Below are 23,106 nucleotides of genomic sequence, written 5' to 3' on the forward strand. Positions count from 1 at the left end.
CAGGAAAGCAGTGAGCCTTTGTGCTTATGAGGAGAGGCTGAGGGAGCTGGGGGTGTGCAGCCTGCAGCAGAGGAGGCTCAGGGCAGACCTCATTGCTGTCTGCAGCTACCCGCAGGGAGGCTGTAGCCAGGTGGGGTTGGGCTGTGCTGCCAGGCAAGCAGCAACAGAAGAAGGGGACACAGCCTGATGCTGTGGCAGGGGAGGTCTAGGCTGGATGCTAGGAGGAAGTTCCTGGCAGAGAGAGTGATTGGCATTGGAATGGGCTGCCCAGGGAGGTGGTGGAGTTGCTGTGCCTGGAGGTGTTGAAGCCAAGCCTGGCTGGGGCACTTAGTGCCATGGTCTGGGTGCTTGGCCAGGGCTGGGTGCTAGGTTGGGCTGGCTGAGCTTGGAGGTCTCTTCCATCCTGGTTGATTCTGTGATTACTCCATGTCAGATCCTGTCTAGTGGTAATTTTTCTCTGCTAGAGGTATGTGAACTCTTTGGTCTGAAGCAGTGGGACTGGGTGACCTTTAGAGACCCTTTCCAACACATAACACTCTATGATGCTATGAATTTACCCTTTAGGTCCTTCCTTAAGAGTCAGTTCTGCTTTGAAAGAGCCTGGGTGCTGTTACTTGAGTAGTTCCAGGCAGCTAGGGGATAAAATCAGTGCCCACTAGGAGCGGCACAGTTCCGTCTGTTGCTTCCCTTGCCCGTCGGTGCTTCGTCCGCCCGCCCTAGCGGCTGCTGCCTCAAGGCTTAGAGCTCTCGGGCAAATCCAGACTGCCCTTACTGGTAGAACCTTGGGGCTAGGACATCGCAACTGCTGTGACACTGCTGTTAGAAGTGCCCAGCCCCAAAGCTAAGAGTTATTTGCTGTCCTCATGGTGTTTTAGGCTGCCTGCAAAGCAGGATCTGTGCCGAGGCGCCCAGCGGGAGCGGGTGGGATGTGTGCCCCTTGGACTCTGCCAAGGCCACCTTGGGCCAGTGGTCTGAAGCAGGGCTGTAAGGACACCCCGGGGATGCCACAGCTGTTCTTCAGCAAAGAGGAGTTGGGGCCTTGTCGTTTGAGGGTTTGCTTGCACCAAGGAGGGAGCCCTTGTCCCTGGGAGTCGCTGCAGAGCTGCGAGTGTGATCGCTGGGTAAGACACGGAGCCAGACCTCGGGCTTTAAAACAGTGGCAGAGGTGCACGCACAAGCAGCCGTGCAGGGGAGAAGGCAAAAGAGGCAAACAAAAGAAGAAAAGAGGAAAACTAAGGAGAAACTTTCCCCTGAGGGTGGCAGAGCACTGGACCGTGCTGCCTGGGGAGTTGTGGAGTCTCCTTCTGTGGAGATAGAACCGACATGGACACTGCAATCCTGGGCAGCCCGATGTAGGTGGACCTGCTTTAGCAGAGGGGGGTGTCTAGATGATCTCCAGGTCCTCAGTGGTCCTACAGGTGTAGTCACACAAGCTGGGTTAGAAAATGGCAACGAAGCATGAGAGATCTGCAGCAGCACTTAAGGGTCAAGGAAAGGGATGGGATCTTTGGTCAAGGTGCAGCTACTGCTTATATGAGTTTTTGCCTCTCTGCCTTGGCACAGTTCCTTTTACAACCAAATATGTGTTCCCTCAGAGCCCTTTGGACTTGGTTGTTCTTTCTCTGCATGACAAAGAAGGTGACTTTACTCTGAAGAAACCTTTCCGTGGCAGATGCTTGGTCCTGTATCATCTTTTACAGCTGCTCTCTGCCTGTTTTGTTTGTAGACACAGACGAGGACACGGTGAAAAGATGTTTTGCCACCTTCGAAGAGAAATTCTTCCAAACCTGTGAGAAGGAACTTGCCAAAATCAACATTTTCTATTCAGGTAAGGTGCTTGTTTATGGAAGATAAACCACCACAAAAAGAGTCTCAAGCTCCACACTTTCAGTCTAGCCACAGTGGTTCATGCAGGTCTGCCATCAACTAATTACAGGGCAGGTTCATGTGGGAAGCTGCTCTGGTTTAATCACAGGTGTGGAGCTAAACCATGGTATCTGAATGGAGGGAGAAAGAAGAGCAGGTGACTTCTCATTGCTGTCTACAGCTCCCTACAGGGAGGCTGTAGCCAGGTGGGGTTGGGCTCTGCTGCCAGGCAAGCAGCAACAGAAGAAGGAGACACAGCCTCAAGTTGTGCCAGGGGAGGTCTAGGCTGGATGTTAGGAGGAAGTTGTTGTCAGAGAGAGTGATTGGCATTGGAATGGGCTGCCCAGGGAGGTGGTGGAGTTAGTGCCATGGTCTGGTTGGTTGGGCAGGGCTGGGTGCTAGGTTGGGCTGGCTGAGCTTGGAGCTCTCTTCCAACCTGGCTGATTCTGTAATTCCATTGCTTTGCAGTAGCATCCTGCTGAGCTTTATTAGGATGATCTTGAGCTCAAGGGGTAGCTTACACATAGGTCACAGTGTCTCAGCTTATCTACAGTGGTGGTCTCCTGTGCACCCTTTGGGCATTCTAAGCCCCCTAGCTGGTGTTTATGGAGCTTGTGCGGGAATAGCTCTCCTGCACTTGCTTGTGTATGGTATCTTGACCACCTTGGTATGTCCAAGTTGTTAAACTCTCACTTGAAATTCATCAACTTTATGAAGCAGATCAGCCAGCAGCAATTTCTCACAGTCTGTGTATCACATACTTCAGTCAACTGAGCAAAGATGCAGTGGTGATGGGTAGGGGTTAGTCTAGATGGTCCCCAGAGATCCCTTCCTAGCACTGCAATGCTGGGATTCTGTGGCATGTCAAAATGTCATTGCTGCTTGTTTTCCCTGACGAAGTTGGCTTTCCCCTCCTGTGTTTTGAAATTAAACTTTAGAGTGGTATTAGTGGAAGCTTACTCTGGACTACTGCTACAAAAAGCTTAGTGTTCTCCAGTTCCACCCACCACACACTCATCTGCTTGCCAGCATCTTCTCTTTTTGACTGAGAAAACCCTTTAGATGCGGTGAGGTGAATGAGTCACAGTTCTGAGAGGTGTTTGAGAGATGCAGCGACATGGTGCTGAGGGGATGTGGTTTAGCGCAGGTAGGTAGTGGTTGGACTCGGTTTTAAAGGCCTTTCCCAAGCACTGTGGGTGCCAGGGCGAGGGGCAGTTTGCAGGCAGAAGCAGTATGTGCTAGACCAGCTGGGTTTTACATCGTATGGGCATTTTCCTCCATGCAGTGCATGTACCTAACTCGTTTCGGTTCCATCTTCTGTTTCCATCCCAGCTCTGAGGTAAGGCTGTGATGCCTAGAAACTTGCCATACTTTTCTGGTTCTCTCAGTTGCTGTGTGCTGGCAGCTGTGCTCTGTGGAGGAAGCCCTGTCAATTTAGATGTACAATAGAGATGGTAATTTTCCCTAACGAGGAGCTGCACCCACCCCCACACGCACCCCTTCCAGCATTGTTGGAAGATGGCACTAATAACACAGGGGAGGCTATCATCAACTTGCTGTCACCTCAGAAAAGTTGTAGGAGAGGAGGCATGCAATTGGGAAGTCTCTGGTGCTGAGATTAAAAGAAGTCTTTTCTTTGCAGGAGACTGTCAGGATTTCAGTAGTGTGGAAACCCTTTATTAGAGTTACTAACGTTAAGGTGCATCGAGAAACGCTCCTGCAGAGGTTTCTCTTCTTGACCATATGTGATGGTTTGGCTGTTACCTGCCCACCCCCCACTTAAGAGAATCACCCAGACTAGACTCAGCCCAGCTGGGAATTAGAATGGAGCTTTGTATTCACAGCTCAGCACGAGATCCAAGCAGGTATTTACAATACCTACAGCTATAGACAGAAACAGACAAGTGAGAAAGTAATACAGAAACACAGCAGCCCTGCCAGAAACCAGAGTGCCCAGGAAGGGCTCCCAACCTCCCTACCACCTTCTCCCACCCCTCTCTACCTTACCACAGACGTTGCCTTGTGCCCTTGTTTCCGTATTACCTTTTACCTTGTACATTTCTGTCTATATTGTAAATGTCTGCTTGTATATTGAGCTAAGCTGTAAATACAAAGCTTCACTCAATTTCCAGAGCTGGCTGAGTTGAATCTGGGTGATTTCCAAAGCGTGTAGGGGCAGGGAACACCCAAACCATCAGAGTTGCCGCTGGGAGGTGATGCTTTTGTTATGGATATTGCTTTGCAAACAGGAAAAGTGCAGCAGCAGTTTGCTGCCTGTTTCAAAGCAGTGACTTTTCCTTGGATGCACTGTTGTTAGGCTGATAGATCTTCAGAGCTTCCTGGACAGAAGGACAATGGAACAGTGCCTTCAGTTGGAAGATGTCAACTTAAACTCTTCCATATTTAATAACTGGATCCAAAAGAAATCTCAGTGTAGCACAGATGGTTTGATAGGATGTTTTGAGTGCAGAGAGTGAACTTGTGAGTTTATTTACATGGAGTCTTTTGATTCTAGCAGCTATCTCTTGCTTCTTGCTGAGAGAGTTCCCAAAGTGGGGAGAGATGGTTGTTTTTGCAGTCTGACCTTGTGTGTGCTAAGCATTGTGTGGCTGTAGGCAGACAGTTCTCTGAGGACTATGTTGCCTCGGTTCAGTGCACTCCTGCCAGCTGTAGAAGCTGACAAAGAGGAGTTGTCCTTTCCTGTCTTAATAAAGTTTCTTATCAAGTTATAAAGAGTTCAGGCTCTTCCATATTTTATCTTACTGAATTGATCCCTATTTTCTGTTCTGAGAGGCATTCTCCTTCTGGCAAATATGCTCTGCAGAGCACTGCAAAATAATTCACAGAGAAACTCTGCTCTTAAAATTAACCAGACTTGAATAAGGCTGAGGAAACAGAACTGAATCACAGAATCAACCAGGTTGGAAGAGACCTGCAAGCTCAGCCAGCCCAACCTAGCACCCAGCCCTGTCCAGTCAACCAGACCATGGCACTAAGTGCCCCAGCCAGGCTTGGCTTCAACACCTCCAGGGACAGCGACTCCACCACCTCCCTGGGCAGCCCATTCCAATGCCAATCACTCTCTTTGCCAACAACTTCCTCCTAACATCCACCCTAGACCTTCCCCAGCACAACTTGAGACTGTGTCCCCTTCTTCTGTTGCTGCTTGCCTGGCAGCAGAGCCCAGCCCCACCTGGCTACAGCCTCCCTTCAGGGAGCTGCAGACAGCAATGAGCTCTGCCCTGAGCCTCCTCTGCTGCAGGCTGCATACCCCCAGCTCCCTCAGCCTCTCCTCATAGGGCTTCCATAAGAGTTAATATTACATCTGGGGGGAAGCAGTTGAGAACTGCCATGGAGTTGTTATGTAAGATCATATTACCCTTTGGGTAGCTGTAGACAGCAGTGAGGTCACTGTTTAGCCAGCAGGGTTTTTTAAAAGTACATAAAGCAGCATGTTTAAAGGAGCACCTTTTTGACACTTGAGATGTGAGGGACTGCCTTGTTCTGAGCAGGCATCAGAATTCCCTCTCAGCTCAGGCTGGCTGTCCCTTTAATCACTGCAGAATGAGGCGACACACCTAGCCTGCGTGTGCCTGATCCGAGGGAGAGAGGGATAAGTGATTACAGCAGATCATGTACAGCAACTAGTGCTGGTGTAACTCCTGATCAGAGCAGGAGCTGTGTTTTGTCTGTCACCAGGAGCTTGGCAGAGGGCTCCAAAATTCAACATCACATCTGAAGCGTAGCTTGGGTGTTTTACCCCTTTGATTTCCTTTCTGTCATACAAAACAGGAGTAAACACAGAGTCAGTGGTGGGTGCACAGAGAGGGAAAGTGCTTTGCTTGCTGTCAACCTTCATAACATCTTCTCACAGGCTTCTTGTCCTAATGGTTTCTGCGCCCTTGTTTTGTTGAAGGCAGGCAAGCAGCTTTGCTTTGTGCCCGGGGTAGATGTGTGCTCGCTGCTTTGGGTGAGACCCTCTCATGCCATGGCTGGAGGCAGCCAGGCTCTGCCAGCGTTGGGGGGGGGGGGCTGGCTCTGTGTCCCTGCACTGCTTTACAGCCCCTGGTACAGGCAGCAGCCACACGGGCTGGGCCTTTTCCATCCATCTTAGGTGTTTGCACAGTCCTGGAACAGACATCCTAGAATCAGTCAGGGTTGGAAGGGACCACAAGGATCAGCCAGTCCCAGCCCCCCTGCCATGCCTGTCCCAGTTGGTAGCTGTTGCTCCGTGGCTTATTGCTGCTGACCACCAGAAGACTGAGCCCCTCCACTTGACCCCCACCTCCAGCTTTATGTTGGGTATCAGAAGAAACTTGTTGGCTGCAGGGGGTTTCAAACACTGGAACAGGTTCCCTAGGAAGATGGTTAAATCCCCATCCCTGGAGGCGTTTCAAAGACAGATGTGGTGCTGAGGAACATGGCTTGGCACCAGGCTTGGCAGAGGTAGATAACGTTTGGACGTGAATTTAAAGGTCCTTTCCCACCAAGCCGTTGGGTGGAAGGGCAGAGTCGTTTGCAGGTGCTCAGGAGGCAGGTTGCTCTCCTCTCATCTGTTGGTGTGGTTTGTTTTCTCCTTTCTTGCCTACCAGAGAAGCTTGCGGAAGCTCAGCGGCGGTTCACGACGCTGCGGACGGAGCTGCAGTCCACGCTGGAGGCGCAGAAGGAGGCGAGCGGCGGCTCGGCGCTGCAGCGCCGCAGGAAGCCTGTCTTCCACCTGTCCCACGAGGAGCGGGTGCAGCACAGGAACATCAGGGACCTGAAACTGGCCTTCAGCGAGCTCTACCTCAGCCTCATCTTACTGCAGAACTACCAGGTACCTGCCGCCACAGCTGCCTCTTACAGAGCCCTGCGTGGGAGTGGCTCTGTGCTTGGTGTAGCTCTGAGCTGATGCTGTGACTCTGAGAGGGGACCTTATTGCCCTCTACAACGACCTAAAAGCAGCTTGTAGTGAGGCTGCAGCTGCGCTCTTCTCCTGAATTACCAATGATAGGACAAGAGGAAATGGCCTCAGGTTGCATCAGGGGAGTTTAGGTTGGGTGCTTAGAGCAAGTTCTTTCCTGAGCAGGTGGCCAGGCACTGGCACAGGCTGCCCTGGAGTCGCCATCCCAGGAGGTGTTTAAGGGGAGAGTGGATGTGGCACTTGAGGCTATGGTCTGGGATGATGCTGGGGTGAAGGTTGGACTGGCTGATCCTGGTGGTCCTTTTCACCCACAGTGATTCACAGTGCTTAGATGTTGTGCTTTGGTTTGCTCAAGAGCTTGTCAGTGTGAAAGTGATGTTTGGACTCGAGGAGCTTGAAGGGCTTTTCCCACCTAAGAGATTCTGTGATTCTGAGTTGCCCCCCTGCAAGCCAGGGGTTGGGTTTGTGGAGCTTTAGGCTGGGGCTTTAGGTTGGTCGATTTTAGGTTTTTTTTGGGGGGTCCCTAAGCACTTTTACAGAAAAGGTGGAACATGTTACAGAAAAGGACTTCTCCTCCTTCCTTTGCTGGGCTGGCTGACCCCAGCCCCCCTGGCCTGGGTGTGGCCAGAACACAAAGTCACACGGAATCATAGAGTCAGTTAGGGTTGGAAGGGACCACAAGGATCATCTCGTTTCAACCCCCTGCCATGGGTAGGGACACCCTACCCTAGAGCAGACCTCCTCTTTCTGTAGTGTGTTGTTCTAGGCAGGGCTGGAGCTGGCAGGTTGGAGGGAGAAGCTCTTTTAGCTGCTATTTGTAATGAAACTTGCAGAGCTCTCATACTGTTTTCTCTTGGTGTTACCATGGCTGTGACCTCACTACAGCAGAAGGTCTTGTTAAAACATTCATGGCCAAAGAAAAAGGGGGGGGGGGGGAAGTTTCCAGTTCTGTAGGATACAGGCCTGAAGTGTGAAGCACCCAAATCTCCCCACACTGTAACTTGAACTTGGATTTCTGGTGCAAAAGGGCCTGGTAGGTACTGCAGCTGCTCCTTTTCTTCCAAAGATCTTGAAACAAACCTCTGAAACTTAGAATCATTGAACTGTCAGGGCTGGCAGGGACCCCAAGGATCATCCAGATCCAACCTTCTCCATGGACAGGGACACCTCACACTAGACCAGGTTGCTCACAACCTCATCCAGCCTGGCCTTAAAAACTTCCAGGGATGAGGCTTCTGCCACCTCCCTGGGCCACCTGTGCCAGTGTCTCACCACCCTCATGCTGAAGAACTTCTTCCTAACATCCAATCTGAGTCTGCCCACTTGGAGTTTTGCTCTGTTTCCCCTTGTCCTATCACTACGAGACACTCAGAAAGTCCCTCCCCAGCTTTCTTGTAGGTCCCTTCAGATACTGGAAGGCCACAATGAGGTCTCCTTGGAGACTTCTCTCCAGATTCCAGACTTAAGATTCACTCTGTTGGTCCAGCTCTTTTGGGGTTGAAATGCTCTGCATTGGAATGGGCTGCCCAGGGAGGTGGTGGAGTCACTGTCCCTGGAGGGGACACAAGCCTGGCTGAGGCACTTAGTGCCATGGTCTGGTTGGTTGGCCAGGGCTGGGTGCTAGGTTGGGCTGGCTGAGCTTGGAGCTCTCTTCCAACATGGTTGGTCCTATGAAGTGCTTTTGAATGTGTATTATTGTGAGGTGTTTTTAGCTTGCTAAATAAGAACGTTTGGGCTATAAGTTGGCTGTGTCTGTATTTAAATTCTCCAGCATTGTGCTAGAGAATAGGTGACCTTCTTGTGGCCTTCCAGGATCTGAAGGGGGCCTACAAAAAAGCTGGGCAGGGACGTTTTAGGCTGTCAGGGAGTGACAGGACTGGGGGGGAATGGAGCAAAGCTGGAGGTGGGGAGAGTCAGGCTGGCCTTGAGGAGGAAGTTGTTGAGCATGAGAGTGGTGAGAGGCTGGAATGGGTTGCCCAGGGAGGTGGTTGAGGCCCCGTGGCTGGAGGTGTTTAAGGCCAGGCTGGCTGAGGCTGCGGCCAGGCTGCTCTAGGGTAGGGTGTCCCTGGGCATGGCAGGGGGTTTGGCACTGGCTGATCCTTGTGGTCCCTTCCAACCCTGACTGGTTCTATGATTCCAATCCTTCTGAACAGAATTCACTGCAAGGGTTCCTTGAATCCCATCCTGCAGGATGCTCAAAGCTTAGTCCTTCCAGAATTCCCTGTGGCTGTACCTCTCCTCAGCTGATGTTCTTGTGTCTTTGAACACATCTGGATACTATTCACCAGTTTCTCAATAAGGTCCTTTAGCTTTTCGAGGTGGTTTCTAGTTTAGAAGCCTGGGAAAGGTGGAGCTCTGGCCTGGAGTGAAGCAGTGTCACCTGCTGTGATTTCTCCTCTTCTGTTTTCAGAAGAATGAAAGCTCTTACTGCTGGTTACCAAAACAAATCACTGTGATTGCACATGTGGTACATGGAGTGCTGTTAATTCAGGGTAGAATCATAGAATCAAGCAGGTTGGAAAAGACCTCCAAGCCCAACCTAGCACTCAGCCCTGTCAATCAACCAGACCATGGCACTAAGTGCCTCAGCCAGGCTTGGCTTCAACACCTTCAGGGATGGTGACTCCACCACCTCCCTGGGCAGCCCATTCCAATGCCAATCACTCTCTCTGCCAACAACTTCCTCCTGACATCCATCCTGAACCTGCCCTGTCACAGCTTGAGGCTGTGTCCCCTTGTTCTGTTGAACAGTCCTCCAGGACTGTTTCCTTCCAGGGAAGCCACCATCAATCCCACAGACTTTGCCACGTGCAGATTTTACTCCTACCCTAATGCTGTATTTATCATAGTAAGAACTGTCCAGATCAGCCCAGCCAATGCTAAAACATTTGGTTTGACAGTGCAGAAGGTCCACAGAGGACATCCCTCCATTCACAGCAACAGAGGACTTTCCACCTGCCTTAGGCCAAGACCTAGATAGCCACTCCCCAAGGAAAGAGATGATTTTAAAACCACCCCAAACCTGGAAAAGTATCTGCCCATAAAAAAGCCTTTCTTAGGAATTGTTTCTGTTAGAATCCTGTTTGCCATTGTGCTTCTGCTCTTCTGGCTGCCTGCTGCCCCTAGGCAGTTGTAAACTTTACCCACAGCAGCTCTGGAGTGACTTGGTACAGAAAACAGTCTCTGACCCAAATCATCATTTTGTTGCCTTTTTTCCCCCCCTCACCTCCTGTTTGCATCTCTCATCTGTGAAACAGCAACCTGCTCTCCCTGGGCTGGAATGCTGCTTTTGCCAGTAGAAAGTAATTAAAGTCTCTTGTCTGCAGTAATGCAGATCATTAATGCATTGGCTTCCTGCTCCTGTCTCCCCAGACTCATTTCCCTACCTATATGGTTGGGGTCTGGTATTAAATCACTGCAGGCATAATTAGATTGAAAATCATTTCACTGAGCAGTGGGTGCCACTCCTCAGGGCATTGGGTTTGCTGTTCTCTTTGGCTTTCTTTCTAAGGTACTTTCTGAGCCCTCTGCAGGGGGGAGCCTTGCCAGGCTACGTGTTGCTGCTGTGCAAGGAATGAGCTGTGGAGTCTTCTGAGTGCTGGTTTCTCTGGGAGGAAATGTAGGATTTCAGCTGCATCTCATCCCAGCAGTTGCCTGCACTGTGAAGGGCTTTGCCTACCTTAGTTGCTGTGCATCAAAAGAGTGGGTCAAGGCTCAGCTGTAACTTGGAAAGCAGGCATCAGTTCTTGTTCCCATGCAGCATTATGTCCTTGTCTCTGCAGACTGGAGTGCTATTTGGTGACCTTACTGTGGCTGCACCTTATTGTGCCCTTCCAGGATCTGAAGGGGGCCTACAAAAAAGCTGGGCAGGGACTTTTTAGGCTGTCAGGGGGTGACAGGACTGGGGGGAATGAAGCAAAGCTGGAGGTGGGGAGAGTCAGAGTGGAGGTGAAGAGGAAGTTGTTGAGCAGGAGAGTGGTGAGAGGCTGGAATGGGTTGCCCAGGGAGGTGGTTGAGGCCCCATGGCTGGAGGTGTTTAAGGCCAGGCTGGCTGAGGCTGTGTGCAGCCTGCTCTAGGGTAGGGTGTCCCTGGGCATGGCAGGGGGGTTGGCACTGGCTGCTCCTTGTGGTCCCTTCCAACCCTGACTGATTCTGTGATTCTGTTTCTCACATTTGCAAGCCTAAACTAGCTTTGCAGTCTTTGAGCAAGGCATTCCATGGGATGCCTTTCACCAAACAGCACTCCAGTGTGGCAGAAAGGGACCTGGGGGTTGTAACTGACAACCTACTCAATATGAGCCAGCGGCATCCTGGCTTGGATCAGAAATGGTGTGTCCAGCAGGAGTAGGAGGTGATTGTGCCCTTGTACTCTGCTCCAGTGAGGCCACACCTCGAGCATTGTGTCCAGTTTTGGTCACCTCATTACAAGAGGGACATGGAGGTGCTGAAGCCAGTGCAGGGGAGGGCAATGAAGCTGGGGAAGGGCCTGGAGAATAAATCTTCTGGGAAGCAACTGAAGGAGCTGGGGATGGGTAGTGTGAAACAGAGGCTGAGGGGAGACCCCATGGCTGTCTACCTGAAAGGAGGTTGTGGAGAGGTTGGTGGTGGTCCCTTCTCAGAAGTAGTCAGTGATAGAGCAAGGGGGAATGGCCTCAAGCTGCAGCTGGGTAGGTTTAGGCTAGATATTAGGAAAAAAAACTTCCCAGCCAGAGTGTTGAGGCATTGGAAGGAGCTGCCCAGGGAAGGGGTTGAGTCACTGACCCTGGATGTGTTTGAAAGTGGTTTGGATGTGGTGCTTGAGGATATGGTTCAGGGTGCCCCTTGTAGAGCAGGGTTATTGGTTGGGTTTGGTGATCCTGAGGGTCTTTTCCAGTCTGGATGATCATGTGAAAGGCTGCTGCTCTGGGGTGCTGCTTGTCTGCATTTAATCCTCAGCATTTAAAGCTTCTGGTCAAGGGTTTCTCCTCTGCAGTGCACTTACTGGAGAGCTTCCTTTGCCAACAGAAGTCAGCCAAGGTCTTTCAGAAGGGAAGACCCCTTGAAGGATTTGTAATGACTGCAGAAGGGAAAACCTCTTGAAGGATTTGTGATGACTGTGGGATTTGGGGCAAAGAAAGATGCAGGAAAACCATGTTATGTTTGTGTTCAGCTCATCACAACTCCTGCCATGTGCTGGTTTGGGAGTTACCCACCCCCCCACATGAATTCCCCAGACTAGACTCAGCCAGCTGGCAGTTAAGGCAGCTATGTTTGCAGCTTAGCACAATTTACAGGCATACATGTGCACAATAGATGCAGATACCTACAGCTCTGAGCAGAAATACACAAGTTAAAACCAGTAATACAGAAACACAGTACCCCTCCCAGAAAGCAGGGTGCCCAGGAGGGGCTCCCAACCACCCTTCCACCTCCTTTCCACCCCCATCCCTTGTCCCAGAATCTACCTGACAGGCAAGGTGAGTTGGAAGAATTGGCAAGGGGGGTTAGAAGGGGACGATGAGTTGGGTTACACAGATTCCAGCTCAAAGCAGTTCATAGAATCAGCCAGGTTGGATGACACCTCCAAGATCATCCAATCCCACCTCGCACCCAGCAGAAGCAAGGGAGAAATGCAGACACAGACTGCCTTATCTATGTTTGTGTCCTTGTGTTTGTATGGCTCAGCAAACCTATGAGTGAAGCAGACATCACCTTTGGTTTCTTTCACAGCCTACTATCTCATTAAAATATTCCAATTAGCTTCAAACCAGCACAGACCTGAATCTCTTAGATTGGCAAAGCCCTTCAAGCTCATGGAGTCCAGTCATTAGTTTCACACTGACAAGCCCTTGAGCAAAGCAAATCTCTCAGCACATCTAATCACTGTGAATCGCTGCGGGTGGAGAGGACCACCAGGATCAGCCAGTCCAACCTTCATCCCAGCATCCTTCATCACCAGACCATAGCCTCAAGCTCCACATCCACTCTCCTTTTAAACACCTCCAGGGATAGTGACTCCAGCACCTCCCTGGGCAGCCTGTGCCAGTGCCTGACCACCTGCTCAGGAAAGAACTTCCTCCACACAGGAGGAACATACATGCAGAAGGCTGTGCCTGGAGGGAGCATGCCTGGAAAGAACTTGTAGCATGCAGGGTGTGAGTGTGTCCAAAGGTTAGATGTGCCTTCAGTGAGGTTTCACCAGAGACATCACTGCTTGCTGCCTTAGGAGGAAGGTGGCAGTGGTTGGGCTCCTCAGGGAGTGCAGGTTGCAGGTAAGTTGTCTCCCTGCCCTTGAGTCCCTCCTTTTCTCTGTTACTTGCAAGCAGTTTGTATTGCTTCTAGTAAAGTAGTAATTCAACCCAAGAGACAGCACTTTGGTTCTTAGTGACTGCTCCTCCTCGTTGCTAGCACTGGAGGTCCTGCCCACTGGCTTTCTGGAGGGCTGGGAGGGTTGCAGAAGGCACTGAGGCTTTCCCTTGCCTGCAGAACCTGAACTTCACTGGCTTCCGCAAGATCTTGAAGAAGCATGACAAGAACCTGGAGACGGCGCGGGGAGCGGAGTGGCGAGTGGCCGAGGTGGAGGTGGCCCCCTTCTACACCTGCAAGAAGATCAACCAGCTCATCTCTGAAACAGAGGTAAGGAGGCTGGCCTGGACACTGCTCCTCTGTTAACTAGCAGGCAGTGCTGCTTGCTGCCAATCCCTGTAATGCTTTGCCCTCGCTATAGCTTAACGGTCACAGAAGCACAGAACTGACCGGGTTGGAAAAGCCCTCTGAGGTCACCAAGTCCAACCTATTGCCTGACACCTTCTAATCAAGTAAACCATGGCACCCAATGCCACATCCACAGAGATGCTGAACAAGACTGGTCCCAGGACTGATCCCTGAGGGACTCCGCTTGTCAGTGGCCTGCACTTGGCCATGGAGCCATTGCCAGCCACTCTTGGGGTGCTGCCATCAAGCCAGTTCTGTATCCACCTTTATCCAGGCTGAGTTTCTGTAGCTGCATCTTTGTCTCCGCAGGAAGTGGTGACTAATGAGTTAGAAGATGGAGACAGACAGAAGGCTATGAAGCGTTTGCGTGTTCCGCCCTTAGGAGCAGCTCAGGTGAGAGATGGAGTCATGTGGCAAGGCTGCTTCTCTGACTTGTCAAGGTGCCAAGTTGCATCCAACATCTGAGCAAAGCAGTGAAAGTGATTGATGTGCTCATGCTCTGCAAACTGTGTGTGAGGCATGGGCACACAGTCTGCTTCAGTTCCAGAAGGTTTGGAGGTGGCTTACTGCTCCTGGTGCCTGCAGGCAAGGTAAGGAAGGGATGAGGTAAATATTAAAGAGGAATTAGGGCTAATGATAATAATGTAAGCTTAGTGCTCTGTGCTCTGGAATGGTTTCCAAAGGGGGCTGAGATGCCCAAGCTCTGCCTCAGCACAGCAGCGATGTAAGCAAGAATATTATGCAGCATGTTCAGGTTAAAACCCCCTCAAGAACAAGAGTGCAACCAGAGACCAGAACACTGCCCCTCTGGTCTGAACTTTACTCTGCAAATTAACTGACTTTGCTGACAGCCTCTTGCCCCTGCCTTAATTCCACCATTGCTTTCTTCTCAGCCTGTACCAGCCTGGACTACATTCAGGGTTGGACTGTTCTGTGGGTTGTTCATTGCACTGAACGTCACCGTCATACTTTCAGGTGGGTATCCTTGGCTGCACCCAGCTGGCAGCCGTGCCTTGCCTTCACAATGTCCTTGTCACAGCGAGGGCCTGCATCTGAAATAGGTTGAGCAGGACATTCTGGGTTTGGTCAGCCTGAGCCAGATCAGGTAGCTGTGAAGTGTTAGTCCTGCTCACTGTTGGTTGTGGCTTTTTCTCATGGGATGTGTGCAGATTCTGAGCTTTGAACGTGTTCTGGTTTGTCCTCCTGGTCCCCTCCTCAGCCTTGTCGGGAGGTGGAGCATCCATCTGTGAAGACAAACATTTCTCCTCGTTCTGTGAACACACAGCCCTCACCTACCTTCACACAGGTGCTTGCAGGAGCTGACACTTGGCACCCTGCAGAGTGCACCCAGCCACAGGGCCGTGTCAGCACCGTGTCCCTTGGCACATGTTCAAGCAGGAGTGCTGAGGGTGTTGCTGCCTGGTGCCTGTTACTGCAGTTAATTGACGTTCCCTTGTGGCCAGCTTTTGGCAAGATGGCTTAAAAGCTGCGATGAATTACTGCAGAGCTCAGCCTTTGTTCTGCTCTCCTTTGTGCCTTCTGAGTTTGGACTCTGATTAGACTGAGAGCCATGCTCAGGGCTCGGCTCCAGACGTGGAGCCTGAGCAGCAGCAGCAGCTTTGCTAAGCATGTGTGCGGCTGCTGCGGTGCTGTAACTTGCTCGAGCAGTACAGAGCAGAAAGTGGAACCAATGTCCCAGCCCCTGGGCAGGCACACATCTGACTTGCTTCACATTTCTGTGATTGGATCCAGCCATCTCTTGGCATAAAAGAAACTGGTGGCAGTGCTGCACATTTGGGTTTCCCCTGGTAGAGGCAGAAAGCTGACCTGTGCGAATTGCTGTCCACAATTGCCTGAAGGGAGGCTGTAGCCAGGTGGGGTTGGGCTCTCCTCCCAGGCAAGCAGCAACACAAGAAGGGGACACAGTATCAAGTTGTGCCAGGGCAGGTCTAGGCTGGATGTTGTTAGGAAGTTGTTGGCAGAGAGAGTGATTGGCATTGGAATGGGCTGCCTGGGGAGGTGGTGGAGTGGCCATGGCTGGAGGTGTTGAAGCCAAGCCTGGCTGGGGCACTTAGTGCCATGGTCTGGTTGATTGGCCAGGGCTGGGTGCTAGGTTGGGCTAGCTGAGCTTGGAGGTCTCTTCCAACCTGGTTGATTCTGTGATTCTATGAAGGGTCGAGTTAGTGTGTAGAAGCTGTTCTTCGTTCATCAAAGCCTGTTATTCTTTTCCCTGTTACTTGTTTGAGGTCTGTGTGAGCTGCAGATCTGACTGGAGCCAGTTGTGTTTGCTTTGCCTCTCGGTGCTAAGAATGAGAGAGTGACACAGTTGTGAGGATGAATTCATAAAAATGATTACATCTCTGAAGCAGATACTGCAAGCTTGGTGTGGATAATGGCTGTGTTTGTGTCAGCAGCCATGATCTGGTATAAAATCAGCTGTGAGTTATTTCAGATACTGGGCACAACCTGCAGTCACACCACAAAGTGTTTGATTTTTAACTGGATATTACTTTGCTCTCTGCTGCTTTTGCCAGATTGTTCCTATGGTTTGATTGAGCAAGGCTGGATTTGAGTGCTGCATGCACAGAATCTGTGAGGCAGCATTAGAACATGACTCCTGATACTAAACCACTTCTCTAAGGGCTGGTTTTAAGCCTGCAACAACAGCAACGTTTTGCAGAGATGAGCTCATGACTTGGAGTCTGTTAAAGGCTGCTGCTGGTGGGTCCCAGGAGGCTGTCACCCGAGAGAGGCTTCGCTGTTTCTGTATCAGCTTTCACAGCACTGCTGAATGTCAGGAGCTAGAAGGGACCTCAAAAGCTCATCCAGTCCAACCCCCTACCAGAGCAGGATCAGCTCTAGCAGATCACACAGGACTGCATCCAGGCAGGCTTTGAGTATCTCCAGAGAGACTCCTGGGGGCCAGGCTAGTGTCCAACAGGTTGGAAGTTCATGGAAATGGTCAGGTGGTTTGTTAATCAGAGCCCTGTGAGATCTCATGCACTGTCTCAAGATTCATGCTTCACCACTGTCCTGTCTCTCATGTGACAATTAGGCTGTGATGTCGTTGGGCTGTCACCAGGGACATATTCCTCTGAGCACCTTGTTCACAGCCTGCCCTTGCTGAAGGAAGGAGTCTGTCAGCTGCTGTATGCTGCTGACTCTGGGAGGTGACCTCACTTATAGTGGATTCAGTTGGGAACCGTGTGAATAGGAAACCTCTTTGTCTCAGGGCTCTAGTGCAGATCCTTGAACTGGGTTCTGCCAGTTTGAGACCTCATGCACCTCTGCTGGGCACCTCCCTGCAAGTCAGGTCCTTGAGTGTCTTCACTCAAACTGGTCAGCTATAGTGAAGAAAATAATTCAGTTAGGGGGTGTGCCAAGGAGAGAATCTGCTGCAAAGCCAAACTAGACAGGTCCTGGTGTCAGAGGAGAGGATCTGCTGCAAAGCCAAACTAGACAGGTCCTGGTGTCAGAGGAGAGAATCTGCTGCAAAGCCAAACTAGACAGGTCCTGGTGTCAGAGGAGAGGATCTGCTGCAAAGCCAAACTAGACAGGTCCTGGTGTCAGGGGAGAGGATCTGCTGCAAAGCCAAACTAGACAGGTCCTGGTGTCAGAGGAGAGGATCTGCTGCAAAGCCAAACTAGACAGGGTCTTAGCATCAGAGGAGAGGATCTACACAAATGCTCTTAGCATCTCCTGGTATCTCAGCTGCTGTACTGTTCAGTATGTGCTTTTTCTGTAGAACTGGCTCCTGTTCCACGCTGCAGTTATGGTCCTCTACCACCCAGGAAGGTTGGCAGGCATCAGCTGTGGAAGTCATATGTTATATCCTGTCATACCACACTGTGTTCGGCTGAGGATAACCCTTTGTCTGGGTGTTCCATCTCAAACAGCACACAGCACATCCATCCTCATCCTTCTGATCATTTCTTATTCAGTGTTTTTGGGACTAGTCTGTCCCGTTTGGAAAGCACCTCCCAAAACAGGCCAGGTTTGTCTGCAGGCATTTCAGACTGCAGTTTGAAATGCTGCTTTTGCAGTTCCACATTGAAGCCTCATTTCTTCCAGCTTCTTCAGGGTGTCTGGCATTTCTGCTCACAACATTGACTCTCCTTTTGCATGAAGCCAGCAGTTCCTTTAAAGTTTTATTACATTTCATTGAGTCATTGCTCCTCACACAGTTCCCCTCCTTAATTTCAGAGAATCATAGCATCAACCAGGTTGGAAGAGACCTCCAAGGTCACCTAGTGCAACCTAGCACCCAACCCTCTCCAGTCAACCAGACCACGGCACTAAGTGCCTCATCCATTCTCATCTTGAACACCTGCAGGGATACCTCCAAAGATCACTGAAGAAGAAAATCTAAATGACCAAGAAATACTAATACAAGAATTGTTAGTCCTGTCAGTTTGTAAAACCAGAACTAAAGAAAGATTGAATCATAGAATAGAATCATGGAACCAGTCAGGATTGGAAGGGAGCACAAGGAGCAGCCAGTTCCAATCCCCCTGCCATGCCCAGGGACACCCTACCCTAGAGCAGGCTGCACACAGCCTCAGCCAGCCTGGCCTGAAACACCTCCAGCCATGGGGCCTCAACCACCTCCCTGGGCAACCCATTCCAGCCTCTCACCACTCTCATGCTCAACAACTTCCTCCTCACCTCCAGGCTGACTCTCCCCACCTCCAGCTTTGCTCATTCCCCCCAGTCCTGGCACTCCCTGACAGCCTCAAAAGTCCCTGCCCAGCTTTTTTGTAGGCCACTTCAGATCCTGGAAAAACTTGGGGCTGTAATTTAGACAGGAAGGTTTGTGGCAATAAATGCTCAGCATCGGCTGTTGTTCTCCAACTTTAAAGGGCACTCCACAAAACTGAAGTGGGGGTTCAAGTGACTGTGCTGTATTCGTGCCTCTCTCACAGAACACACATTGGCACCTGGGGGAGTGGGATTTTTGCAGAGATTTTGTGCTAGAGAAAGCTGCTGCTGCTGTGTGAGGCTGCTCTTGGGCTGAAATGAAGCCCACTTCTCTCCAGACCCCTGAAGACTGAGCAGAGGCAGCTCAGCAGTGCTGCTGCCTTGTGCTGGGATGTCTGTTTGGGTGCAGCTGGGTACCACAGTATCACCAAGGTTCAAGAGACCTCATAGATCATCAAGTCCAACCCTTTACCACAGAGCTCAAGGCCAGACCATGGCACCAAGTGCCACGTCCAATCCTCTCTTGAACAGCTCCAGGGACGGCGACTCCACCACCTCTCTGGGCAGCCCATTCCAGTAGCCTCTCGTTGTGGCTATGCATTACACTGCAGTGGTGTTGAGCTTGGCCCAGCTCAGCCTTGTTTGAAATGCTCTGAATGGTGCTTCTTGCCTTTCCTGGCAAGCTGAAGTGTTTGTTCTATCTGTCTGTTGGGATTTCATCTCCATTAAACCAGAACATTTCAGTGCCTGTAGTCACGATTTATGCTAGTGCTGTCCCTTGTGCCTGTGTAGTGTGAGACAAGGGATTTAAGATGCTGCTAATGACCCAACTACACCAGCTGCAGAGTGAATTTATCCCAGAAGGCTCCTAAACACTCTAAAATACTCTGAAATCCTTTGACAGCCCTAGGCAAAAAGTCCTCTGCTTGCTGCAGTATGCAGGTGTGTAGAAACCATAGAATGGCCTGGGTTAGAAGGGATCTCCAACCCAGATCTAGTCCAACTGCCCTGCAGTCAGCAGGGACATCCTCAACTAAGTCAGGCTGCCCAGAGCCCTGTTGAGCCTCACTGTGAAGATTGCAGGGATGGGCCCAGCCACCTCCCTGGGCAACCTGTTCCAGTGTTCCAGCACCTTCATAGTAAAGAGCCTGCTCCAATGTCCAATCTTCTCTCGTTTGAAGCCACTGCCTCTTGTCCTGTCACCACAGGCCTTTGTAAACAGTCTCTCTCCTCCTTATGGGGCCCCTTCAGCTACTGGAAGGCTGCTGTTAGGTCTCCCTGGAGCCTCCTCTCCTCCAGTCTGAACACCCCCAGCTCCCTCAGGAGCATGTTCTTGTTTTCATGGGCTACAGCCCAGCGTCTGAGAGTCACAGAATGCTTTCAGGTGGAAGGGACCCTCAAAGGTCATCTTGCCTGACCAGCTTGCAGTGAGCAGGGACATTCCCGACTAGATCAGGCTGCTCATGGCCCCATCAAGGTTGACTTTGAATGTCTCCAGGGATGGGGTCTCAACCACATCTCTGGGCAGCCTGCTCCAGCAGGGGAGCATGGCTTTGCTTCATGCCATGACTTGTACTGTTGCTGAGGTGCTTTCACTTCTCTCTTTGCCAGGTGTGGCTTTTATAGATGGACCAAATGTGTGGCCACTGGTGAGAATCTATCGAGGTGGCTTTCTCCTGATAGAATTCCTCTTTCTCCTGGGCATCAACACATATGGCTGGAGGCAGGCTGGAGTGAACCACGTCCTCATCTTCGAACTCAATCCCCGCAGCAACTTGTCCCATCAACATCTCTTTGAGGTAACCAGGGCAGACTGGAGGAGTGGCTGAGCTGTGCAACGTCTCAGCAGGATAAATCCTGCACAGTTTCCTGGCAAGGAGCTCTAATGCAATTAGAAGAGGAAGTTGCTGAAGTCTGATTAGATTACAGGACTGAGCACTGCTCTCCCTTTCCTTGTAATGAGAATTCATTGTGGATTTGGGAGCTGCATTTTCATAAGGTATCTCTGTGTTTTGTTGTTTTTCCCCCTCTGTTTCTGTAGATTGCTGGTTTCCTGGGGGTTCTGTGGTGCCTGAGCCTGCTGGCATGTATATATGGTAAATTCACCTACATCCCCATGCAGGTGAATCCACTCATCTTGTACGGCTTCATGTTGCTTTTTCTCATCAACCCTACCAAGACCTTATACTACAAGTCCCGGTTTTGGCTGCTCAAACTATTGGTAAGTCTCAAGCCTGATTTAAATAAATACATTCTAAACCATAAACCCAAGTTAAGTACATACAAGTGTCACTAATCTTCAGGAGAGAGGGCTCTCCAGACCACTGTGTATTCACAAAGCAGACCTGATAGGGTATGGAGTGCAGGTGGTGGTGGAGCATGAGTTGTCAGAAGCAGCTTCTGCTTGTCTCTGCCTGTCTGTCATTAGCTTCCTGTTGCAGGTAGCTACCTGCTTATCTCCCTGTAGACAGCTGCACATATACTTCTGCACATATAGAAGCACTCAGACTTTGTTTGCTTGATGCTTAAAATAGCAAAATATGTACTGTGTCCAGTTCTGGGCTCCTCAATTCAAGAGAGATGTTGAGGTGCTGGAAGGGGTCCAGAGAAGGGTGACTGAGCTGGTGAGGGGCCTGGAGCACAGCCCTGTGAGGAGAGGCTGAGGGAGCTGGGGGTGTGCAGCCTGCAGAAGAGGAGGCTCAGGGCAGAGCTCATTGCTGTCTGCAGCTCCCTGAAGGGAGGCTGTAGCCAGGTGGGGTTGGGCTCTGCTGCCAGGCAAGCAGCAACACAAGAAGGGGACACAGTCTCAAGCTGTGCCAGGGCAGGTCTAGGCTGGATGTGAGGAGGAAGTTGTTGTCAGAGAGAGTGATTGGCATTGGAATGGGCTGCCCAGGGAGGTGGTGGAGTTGCTGTCCCTGGAGGTATTGAAGCCAAACCTGGATGAGGCACTTAGTGCCATGGTCTGGTTGGTTGGGCGGGGCTGGGTGCTAGGTTGTGCTGGATGAGCTTGGAGGTCTCTTCCAACCTGGTTGATTCTATGTTAAGAGTTACAGTGCTCAAAGGCAAAGCTGCACAACTGCTTCTCAGCCCAGACTGGGCCAGTGCCAACACTGAGAGGCTTCACTGATGAAGAGGGGACCTTTGCAGCAGTTACTGCTTAAGTAAATTGTGTTCATAAGATGTTGGGTTTTTTCCCCCCAGGAAAATCTGTTTCTGGTCTTAAACCATTTGTTTTAGACCCAGCTCCTGTCTTCTAATAAGATCACAGAATCGCAGAAACATTCAGGTTGGAAAAGCTCCTTAGGATCAGCAAGTCCAACCATTATCCCTGCTCCACAAAGTGCACCCTTCAACCTCAAGCACCACATCCAAACAACTTTTAAACACAGCCAGGGCTGGTGACTTAACCACCTTCCTGTGCAGTCCCTTCCAATGGCTGACCACTCTGGCTGGGAAAAAATGCTTCCTAATGTCCAATCTAAACCTACCCAGTTGCAGCTTGAGGCCATTCCCTCTTGTTCTAGAGATAAATCTGTGGAAGGAATGCAAGCATGTGTGGTACTTTGGTGTTCCAGTTCTAGGTGGGAGCTCCAAAGGAACAGCTGTCACCCATGGTGGGTTGCTCATCAGTTCCTTCCCCAGTGGCTGTTACACAAGTTCATCCTCCACCCTCTATGCCCTTTTAAATTGACTTTAGTCAAGTTGGTTCCCTTGATGCCTGATTCTCACTGGAACTGCTCTGAGAGCATGCTCTGAGAGCAGGAGAGGGTTTGGCTGGCTGATGTTATGCACAGAATTATTTTAGTGCCAATTAAAACAATTATCTGGAACATAAGAAAGATGAGATTCAGAATCATGCTTCAGGCATGTGTGTGCAGGTGCAGCTTGTTAACCTCTGTGTGCTCACCTCTGTTACTTGATTTGCTAACTTACTGCTATTGCAGTTCCCTCCTTTGTTGCCTTCCAGCATCAGCCATGTCTCCTGGTTGTGCCTTTGAGTCCCAAGCCTCATTAGTCTTGCTGCTGTCCCTCGGTGCTAAGGGAAGCACCAGCAGTGCTCCAACCCTGTGAGCAATAGCTGTGCTAATTTACCTTAACAGGGCAAGAATCTGTGTCCTCAAAGCTCTTTAGGCAGCTTCCAGTGCCTGCTCCACCCTAGCTGTCCCTGGGCTGGGCTGCAGCCCATGACACAAGCACGCCTTTGAGTGCGCAGAGGCCAATTCATCCCGAGGTCTCCTGGGGAAATGAAAGCTCCATCAAAATGCAAGATCACCTTAATGGTGGGAAACGACACAGTCATTCTGGCTGTGTGTTATGTGGAAGGTGGGGGCAAAAAAGGAGGCCAGGCAAAGCACACAAAGGGTAACTGCTAGGCCTGTCTGATTTCTGCTGTAGGCAGTTGCCTGCCTGGCTGTCTTTTGTTCCTCTGTGCAGCCGCCAGCAGCTCGCTGCCTGGAAGGAGGTTTAAATAACACAGTTCTGTGAACTGTGCTGTTCACACACATTTTGGTTTGGGAAGCACTTTTCTTCATGTGCTCAGTGTGCTTCCTTTCCAGCCACAAGGAGTCTGACATACTGGGGTGCATCTGCCCAGGGAGGTGGTGGAGTCGCCATCCCTGGGGCTGTTCAAGGCAAGATTGGATGTGGCACTTGGTGCCATGGTCTAGCCTTGGGCACTGTGGTAAAGGGTTGGACTTGATGATCTATGAGGTCTCTTCCAACCTTGGTGATACTGTGATTACTGGCACCTTCCATTCGAACTTGAACCAAATCAGGAGCATCCTGCAGCGTGGTGTAGCATTTGCAGCTGGATCTTGAAGGCTTACTGCATCACAGAATCACAGCCTGCTTTTGGGTTGGGAGGGACCTTTAAGGGGCATCTGATTCAACTTCCACTGCAGTCTGCAGGGACATCTTCACAGAATACTGGAACAGGCTGCCCAGGG

The 23,106-nt window shown here is 50.8% G+C and overlaps 1 protein-coding gene across 2 annotated transcripts in view; it reads left to right on the forward strand.

Moving 5' to 3' along the window:
- Nucleotides 1-23,106, forward strand: part of XPR1 (xenotropic and polytropic retrovirus receptor 1) — a 126,108-nt gene that overhangs the window by 75,824 nt on the left and 27,178 nt on the right. For both annotated transcript variants that reach the window (XR_010303145.1, XM_064148185.1), the window contains exons 3-9: nucleotides 1,727-1,828; nucleotides 6,459-6,682; nucleotides 13,235-13,384; nucleotides 13,772-13,855; nucleotides 14,356-14,437; nucleotides 19,772-19,959; nucleotides 20,202-20,381. Coding sequence is in view for 1 of the 2 variants with exons in the window: in XM_064148185.1 (XP_064004255.1) it covers nucleotides 1,727-1,828; nucleotides 6,459-6,682; nucleotides 13,235-13,384; nucleotides 13,772-13,855; nucleotides 14,356-14,437; nucleotides 19,772-19,959; nucleotides 20,202-20,381 (1,010 nt within the window). In the remaining variant the exon portion in view is untranslated. The remainder of the gene's footprint in view (nucleotides 1-1,726; nucleotides 1,829-6,458; nucleotides 6,683-13,234; nucleotides 13,385-13,771; nucleotides 13,856-14,355; nucleotides 14,438-19,771; nucleotides 19,960-20,201; nucleotides 20,382-23,106) is intronic.

The sequence above is a fragment of the Pogoniulus pusillus genome, chromosome 8, assembly GCF_015220805.1.
Source record: "Pogoniulus pusillus isolate bPogPus1 chromosome 8, bPogPus1.pri, whole genome shotgun sequence".
NCBI classification, from domain to species: domain Eukaryota; kingdom Metazoa; phylum Chordata; class Aves; order Piciformes; family Lybiidae; genus Pogoniulus; species Pogoniulus pusillus.